This window comes from Serinus canaria, chromosome 5 (genome assembly GCF_022539315.1).
Source record: "Serinus canaria isolate serCan28SL12 chromosome 5, serCan2020, whole genome shotgun sequence".
Classification (NCBI taxonomy): domain Eukaryota; kingdom Metazoa; phylum Chordata; class Aves; order Passeriformes; family Fringillidae; genus Serinus; species Serinus canaria.
Genome location: NC_066319.1, coordinates 9,343,150 through 9,351,527, shown reverse-complemented (window position 1 = coordinate 9,351,527; position 8,378 = coordinate 9,343,150). Strand labels below are relative to the sequence as shown.

The following is an 8,378-nucleotide window of genomic DNA, read 5'->3' as shown; positions in this document are numbered from 1 at the left end:
CCCCCAATAAACCCGTGGCTCGCAGCACCCACCCGTGTCCAGCCTTGGGGGGCCGCGGGGCGGTTTTGGGGGGCGGACGGGCAGGGTTGGGGCTCAGGAGCAGAGGGAAGAGGGGTCAGGGTGCTGTCCCTGGGACGGGGGACACCGCCGGGGGGAGCTGCCAAGAGGAGGAGCGCTGTGCCCGCAGCGCAGCCCGTGGAAGGGGGCACAGAGGGACAGGAGCTGTGCCCTAGGGCTGTCACTTCCTCGGTCGGATGTGAGTAACTGTGGATTCCGAGGAAGCTCTCGGATCCCTCCTCGTGTAGGGCCAAGCGCTGCCCTTCCTGCTCGGTGTGGGGGTGAGGTCTGGCTCCTCATCCCGCCCCGTGGGGGCTCCCACCCCAATCCCCCTGCGGAGCCAGTGGGGAGGGACGCCGTGAGCCTGGCTTGTTCCCAATGGAGCCGCTGGTGCCAAGTCCTGGGGTTCATTCCTGGCAGTGACAAACGAGGGTCCCGGAGCCCCTCGCTGGTGCTCTGATCAGCCCCGCAGGGAGAGCGGCTCCTGCCCTCCCCCAGCCGCAGATAGCGGGGCTCCTTATCAGCCCCACGGATTCCTTATCAGCCCAGCCCTGGCCACCCACCCGCCCGTGGCAGCCACAAACCCAGCCTGGGGGGCTCGTCCCCGGCGCCGAGGCCAACGGGACCCCCTGGGTGGCACCGAGGGAGAGGCACCCCAGCGTCCAGGACAGCAAGGGGGTGACTGGGACAGTCAAGCCACAATTTTTGGAAAGGAAAGAGACTGGAAACGGCTTCGTGTGAGGCGGCTGGAAATGGATACTTGTGCCGTGTTCCAATTAGGACACACATAGCTGGGAGTGTTATTAATAGTAATTAATAGAACTGTTCATTAGCGGTCCTGCTCATTAACGGGGCTCCGGCCAGGGCGGGAGCAGCCCGGGGAGCCTCGCTGAGATCCCGGGGGGCTCATTAGCAGTGCCGGTGTTTCCCCGTTAATGTTGCTAATTAGCGGAAAGGCTCGAGCCGTGTGTGCGCTGGGGTCTGCGGGGTTCCGGCCCTTTTTCATTCCAGTTTGGGATTTGAACCGGAACTGGGCACCCTCGTGGTTCTGCCACCAGTTTCAGCAGTTTCTGCCTTTAATACCTCTCTACCGCGCATGCCGCCTGTCCCAGCACTGGGATACGGAATCGCTCCTTATCTCCAGCCTGGTTTGCTCTCCCAGCTGACGCTGCAGCTCTGCGTGTCTGGTTTGGTGCCCCCACCCCCGGGGTCCCCAAACCTTCACCCCCATTTACCCTTTCCCCCCTGCCTCATTTTGGAGGCTCCTGTGAGCTCTCCCCCCCATTTCAGCCACTAAATTCTCCCCCCCACAGCCCCTCCTTCACACCTCTTTGCTCGTAGAAGGGCCCCCTGAGGCGGTGGGGGGTCCCGGGGGCTCTGTGCCCCCCCACCAACCTCCGTCCCTGCACTCGGGTGTTAAACCTGCCCCTTCCCACAGCCCATCCCGTGCTTAATCCCCGCCTTCAGCCCCAGCCCAGCCCCCCCCCACTGCGTGTCCCGGGGATGTGGGGCACTTCAGACCTCACTCTGCAAAGTCCAGCTCGGCTTCTTCGGTTCTTTTCCCCAGAGCTGGAACTGTGAGAGTTCAGTCCCGGTGGGACAATCCCAGACCACCTCGAGGGGCCTTCCCTCCTCCCCGCAGTGTTTATTTGTGGAGTGGGGGGAAGTTTCTTCTCTCTTGGCTCAGCGTTGCCGCTCCATGGGCAACCCGCGGAGCTGGGACACACCGAGAGCTCCGGTGGCAGCCGGTCCTGCGGCAGCTGCTGCCCTAAAATGGTCTTTTACAGCGTGGGGGGTCCCAGAACCCCCCTCCCCGCCCAGGATTTTTGGTAAATTTATAAATCTCTTCGGCACGTTGCGCTCAAAGTGGGGCCCCGGCGCGGGGGGACCCCCCGGAGCCACCGCTGTGTGCACAGCGAGGCAAAGCTGGCAGCAAAACGGGGAATCCCAAGTGCCAAATGCAAAATGCCAAATGCAACCCCCCCCCGCCACTGCCACTCCCTCCAATGTGACACCAACCCCCAGTGCGACCCCCCCGCTGCCAAGTGCCCGATGTGACACTGCCCGTGCGAAATGCAGCCCCGATGTGTGACACCCCGGCGCTGAATGCGGCACCCCGAGGTGAAACCCCAAATGCCGGCTGAAGCCCCCCCGTTCCTGAGCTCCCCAGAGCCGGATCCCAGCGCCGAACGCCGCCGCGGTGGGTCACCAACCCCCCGGCCGTGGCGAGGCCGGGGTTATCTCGGGGGTCGGCGCGTTGACACGCGGGTGAGAGCTCGGTAAAACCCCCCAGACAAGAGCCAGATGGAGGTGGGGGGAGCTGTGAAGTTTCCCACGGGGGCTCCCCCCGGCCCTGCCTCCTGCCCTGTCCTGCCCGTCCCCTCCAGGAGGAGGGCGGGGAGGAGGAGGAAGGGGAGGTAACGCGGTGGGATTCGCTGCGGGGCCGGAGGAGCGGGTGAGCCCGGCATGAGCTGAGCGGAGCGGAGCCCAGCGCCGGGATGGAGGAGGCGACGGACGCCTACACCTACGGCTTCGACAACGATACGGACTGCGAGTACACGGAGTGGGGCCCCTCGCTGGCCCTGCTGCCCACCATCTACCTGCTGGTCTTCCTGCTGGGCACCACCGGCAACGGGCTCGTCCTCTGGACGGTCTTCAAAGGTGGCCGCGACCGCCGGCGCTCAGCCGACACCTTCATCGCCAACCTGGCCGTGGCCGACCTCACCTTCGTGGTCACCCTGCCCCTCTGGGCCGCTTACGCCTGGCTGGGCTACCACTGGCCCTTCGGCACGGCCGCCTGCAAGGTCAGCAGCTACCTGGTGTTCGTCAACATGTACGCCAGCGTCTTCTGCCTCACCGGCCTCAGCTTCGACCGCTATCTGGCCATCGTGCGGCCGCTGGCCACAGCCAAGCTGCGCTCGCGGGTCAGCGGGCTGGTGGCCACCGTGGCGCTGTGGCTGCTGGCCGCCCTGCTGGCCCTGCCCGCCCTGGTGCTGCGGCGGGCGGCCGCCCTCGGCGAGGACACCAAGATCACCTGCTACATGGACTACGGGGACCTGGCGGCGCAGGGGACGGAGGGCGCCTGGGAGGTGGGGCTGGGGCTTTCCTCCACCGCCCTGGGCTTCGTGGCCCCGTTCGCCGTGATGCTGACCTGCTACTTCTTCATCGCCCGCACCGTGGCCACTCACTTCCGCCGGGAGCGGGCCGAGGGGCCCCGCAAACGCAAGCGCCTGCTCACCATCATCACCGTGCTGGTGGCCGCCTTCGGGGGCTGCTGGCTGCCCTTCCACCTGGTCAAGACCCTCTACGTGCTGATGGACCTGGAGGTGCTGCCCTGGTCCTGCACCCTCCACACCTTCCTCAACAACCTCCATCCCTACTGCACGGGCATCGCCTACATCAACAGCTGCCTCAACCCCTTCCTCTACGCCTTTTTCGACCCCCGCTTCCGCCACGCCTGCGCCGCCCTCCTCTGCTGCCGGACCCCCGGGCCCGGCCCCGAGCGCTCCGCCAGCTACTCCTCGGGGCACAGCCACCCCCCCGGTGGCAAGGGGGGCCCCGGCCCGGGGGGCAAGCTGGACCCCGCCACCCAGGAGACGCTCTTCCGCTCCTGAGCCCCTCCCCGACCGCCCCCGGCGCCCCCCGAGCTGGTCTACTCGGGGGGAACACCCTCCTCCGCCTCGCCCCAAAGCCTGGCTTGCTTTGGGGATGCCCCGCTGGAAAGCCCTGCTCGCGGGAAGGGGAAACTGAGGCACAGCCGGGGAGGAGCCCCTGGGGGGCTCAGGCGGGGGCGGCTACCCCGGCACCCCCAGGGCTTTGTGTTTTGTGACAAATAAATGAATTTTGGTTAAAAAAGGAGCAGGGTGTGCGCAGTTCCCTCGGGGGGCTGGGGGGATGTGGTGGAAGGGAGGATGGAGGGGTGGGGTTGTGGAGGATGGAGGGTGTCCGTGAACGATGCCGTAGTGTGTGTGGGGGGGTGTGTGTACGCTACGGGGCATCTCTGCCTGCGATGGATTCTCCTGGTCTCTTCCTCAGCAACACTTCAGGAAACGCAGGAAAACCTCCATCCCAACCCTTCGGGGCATTGCAGCACTGGGGTGGGGGTGTTTGACCCCGTGGGATGGGCACCTGCCTGCCCCAGCCCCCCAGCTGTGATTGTATCAGGCGGCAGCACTGAAATCCCAAATCCCATTTTGGGGTTTTTTTCCTTATCTGAGGCTGGGACCAGCCCTGGGTGACTCACCTGGGCGTGCAAACGGGACCTGGTGCTGTGAAACATCCAAACCTGAGGGATGGGGACATGGGACCCCCTGGGTGCAGATGGGGACACGGGACCCTCAGGGTATGAAGAGGGACACAGGCATTGATAGAAGGTTTGGGCACCGGGCAGGACCCCAGCTCACCCCAACCAGGATTTGGATGAGCCACCAAATGGCTCCTGTCCCATTTCCCCCCCCAGCCCCCGCTGCTTCCTGAGGCTCTGCTCAAAATAAATCTTCCCCCTATTCGCTATTTACATCCTTCATTTATCGGTGATGAACTATGCTATCTCCTCAGCCTTTGTTCTCTCTTGGAAAGGATGCAGGATCATTATTGGGTTCCTTGGGATGCTTCCCGTCGGGGGAGCTGTCTCCGCCTTCCTGCCGGCCTCCACCGTGTTTGGGGGCCACTGCCCGGGGTCTCCCCATGTGGGGACAGTGGGACAGTCCTTTGTCCAGAGAGAGGGAATAGAAGGGGTGGCTATGGGGCCAGGGACTGCACAGCCCCCCAGCTGGAGGGGTGGGAGCCTCTTTGAGGGTTTTGGGAAATTTCCAGATGGAGCTGGTTTGGTCTAAGGGCTGGGGGATCTTGAGGGGTGGGAATGTTGCATCCAGGGACATGTCCCAAAGTGTGTTTACATTCCAGTGCCGTCCACACTCCTTCAGCTTGGAGAGACCCCTGGATATCTCTCATCCATCTGTCAATCCAGCTGTACACCCATCAGTCCAACAGTCCCCTCCTCCATCCATCCATCCATCCATCCATCCATCCATCCATCCATCCATCCATCCATCCATCCATCCATCCATCCATCCATCCATCCATCCATCCATCCATCCATCCATCCATCCATCCACTCCATCCATCTGTGGATAAATGGTTTTGGGGTTACAGGGGCGTTGCTGAGTTGATGGTTGGACTTGATCATAAAGCTGTCTTCCAACCTTGACGATTCTATGATTTTTCCCTTTGCTCCCTCCCTTTGCCCATCCCTCCATCCCACCATCCTCCTTCTCTCTCTCCATCCCTCCATCCTTCCACCACCCCCAAACACCCCAGCCTTGTGGGGGTGTCGGCTTTGCTGCCTCCCCCCGTCCGGCTCAGCTGCCGGGCACGGAAATGGCCGCAGGCGCCCAGCCAGCGGAGACGGAGCTGCCGACTTTCTATCCACGTCTTGGAGATTTCCCTTTCCCTTCCAGGAGGGAAATGTTTGGTTGAGGAGTCTCTGGGGAGAAATGCAGGGACACTCCAGAAAATAACAAGGCCGGAGCTGGGGGTGAGGGGCAGCAGGGCCGGACCACCCGTCGGAAGAAGATAAGGAAGGTGTTGCCTTCCTGAGAGTGCCTGGGGAAGATGAGGAGGGAAGATAGAGGGGGACAGCAGGGACGGGGGGATGGGGAGCATCCTTGGAAAGGATGGCTGGGGAGTGGGGGGTGGCTGTGATCCTCAGGGGGCCTGGGGGCCCTCAAACCCTACAATGCGATGCCTTGGGGACGCCGCAGGGCCGGGGGGCACTGCCAGGGTTCCCCAAAACGTGGAAAAGTGGGAATGTGACACTGGGAAAACAGAGATTATTCTGCACACGGAGTAAAAGTGGGCTCTGGGGAGGATGGATGCACCAGGGATAGGAACTGGGGCAAGGATGGGGACAGGTCCCACCCACTCCGCAGCTCTCCCCCCGCACCCCTCCCCGGCTTTTCCAAGCTGCCAAACGGGATGTTCACCCCCCGACCTCCCCCCACCTCGCATCCCGCTCGGGGGTGCCGAAATAATCTGGTGGTGCTAAGGATGTCCCCGGGCGTCCCCTTTGAAGTGACCTCCGTGTTTACAGCCCGGCTCGGGCTCCTTCACACCTCCCGCCCCAAAGCAAACGGAGGGGGGGGACGGCGTGGGTGGGGGGGCTGCAGCTCCCGTTTGTGCCGGGAAAACTCGGATTTGCCAAAGCCGCGGGAAAGCTTTGGCACCACACCCAGGGCTCAGAAACTTTTGTCACTGTGGGGTGGCTGCCGGGGGTGGCATTTCGGGAGGGTCCCTGCCTCGTTGTGTCCCCACCGGTCCAACCCCCCCCTCCCCCCGCAATATGAGGGGACCCCCAAGGGTCTGGTGGGACCCGTGTGACCCTGCAGGACTTAGGAGGGGACAGAGGGGAAGGAGAGAGAGAGGAAAAGACGTGGAAAAGATGGGGGGGCAGTTTTGATGGGTGGGAGAGGTTTGGGATGGGAGGTGGGATTGCATTATGTGGATGGATGGATGGATGGATGGATGGATGGATGGATGGATGGATGGATTGGGAGGAAGGGAACGATGGGCGCATGGAAAGAGGGATAGCAGAGCAACGCCAGGGTTCAGGGGTGCCCCGGGCTGGGCGCTGGCAGCCACTGTCCGGCCGCTGCCCCCACCGCTCCCCCGGGGCCGCCGGCGCGGCCGGACGCGGCACAGCTGCTGCCCGACCTCTGGGCTCCGACCGGGCGGGACGGCGCCCGCGTCCCCCCGCCCGCCCGGAGGGGGTCCCGGGGAGGGGGGGACGCGGAGGTGACCCGGCGGCCACAGCTGGGCCCCGCCGGGGCCGGGAGATGCTGCCGGAGGAATAACAGGAAGCGCTGGAGGGAAGAGCGCGGCTGATGCTTCTGCAGGCTGTGGGACGCTGCCTGTGCCCGCTGCACGCACGCGGGTGTCTGCCACACACATGTCCCCGTCACACACACACGGTGCCCCACACACATGTCCCTGTCACACACACGTGTCCCCCCGCCACACGCGTGCCCCGGCCCCAGCTGCGCTGACACTCTTTATTGTCGAGGTGTGGCGCTGAAAAAGTGCCCCGTGGTACAAAACCCGCGGTTACAAAACGTACAAAGAGCGGGGTCGGGGGAGAAGAGAGAAAAAGGAAAGGGAAAAGGGAAAAGGGAAAAGGGAAAAAGAAAAAGAAAAAAGGAAATAAAAAGAAAAGAGAAAGGAACGGAAAGAAAAGGAAAAAGGAAAGGAAAGGAAAGGAAAGGAAAAAAGGAAAGGAAAAGGAAAGGAAAGGAAAGGAACAGGAAAGGAAAGGAAAGGAAAGGAAAGGAAGGAAAGGGGAAAGGAAAGGAAAGGAAAGGAAAGGAAAGGAAAGGAAAGGAAAAGGAAAGGAAAGGAAAGGAAAGGAAAGGAAAGAAAGGAAAGGAAAGGAAAGGAAAGGAAAGGAAAGGAAAGGAAAGGACAAGGAAAGGAAAGGAAAGGAAAGGAAAGGAAAGGAAAGGAAAGGAATAGAGAAACAACAAAATCAAAAGACAGGAGAAACAAAAGAGAAGGGAATAAAACATAAAATAAATACAAAAAGAAGAGGATGAGGTGAGGCAGAGGAAGGAGTTGGTGGGATGCAGGTGGATGCTCCATGCCCATGTGGTTGGTCCAGGGGTGCAGGAGTTCTGGGGGGTGCAGGGGGTGTGGAGCAGGGGGTTCTTGGACTCACTGAAAGGAAAATAATAAAACCTCAGACAAAATAGAGAAGGCAGAGGCCAAGTTCCCTTTCTGGGGGCAGCGTTGTGGCCGGGGTGCAGTGGGAGCCCTTTTGGGGTTAAACCAAACCCCCCTCCCCATGCACTCAGCCTCCATGGGGGACAGGGGAAGGGACAAAGCAGCCCCCAGGTGACCCCAGCGCCGCTCCCCGTCTGATGTGCTCCCACAGTGACAGGGTGACATAGACACCAGGAACAGGTGACACAGGCACCAGGGACATGGCTCTCTTGGCTGGACAGAGGGTCGTTAACTTTCTGCTTTCTGCTTTTTGCTTTTTTTTCTTTTTGCCCTTTTTTGAGCTCCTTCCACCTCCCAAACCTCCCCCAGGGTGGGCAAGGCTGGTGCCCGGGTTGGCCCCGAAGAGGAGGCAGATGTCATCTCTGGGAGATGCAGTCCCTGGATCATGGGAGATCCCATCCCCTGGAGATGTCAGAGCCTATCCCACTGCCAGGCTTGGTGGTCCCAGTGCTGTTCCAGCACATCCCGATGTCACCAGCAAGGTGCAGGCATGCCCTGGAATGGTGGTGATGAGCTTGGTGTCAGCAATGCTTCCTGGCCCCCTGGAT

The 8,378-nt window shown here is 62.0% G+C and overlaps 1 protein-coding gene across 1 annotated transcript; it reads left to right on the top strand.

Annotated features, from left to right (window-relative positions):
* Nucleotides 1–2,438: 2,438 nt before the first annotated feature.
* APLNR (apelin receptor) lies at nt 2,439–3,915 on the top strand. The gene has a single exon (XM_050975140.1). The coding sequence runs from the start codon at nt 2,556–2,558 to the stop codon at nt 3,669–3,671; it is 1,116 nt and encodes a 371-aa protein (XP_050831097.1). The 5' UTR covers nt 2,439–2,555; the 3' UTR covers nt 3,672–3,915.
* The last annotated feature ends 4,463 nt before the right edge of the window (nt 3,916–8,378 follow it).

What these genes read in the sequence shown, in the direction of transcription:
- APLNR (XM_050975140.1), top strand. Translation starts at nt 2,556, where the DNA reads ATGGAGGAGGCGACGGACGCCTACACCTACGGCTTCGACAACGATACG.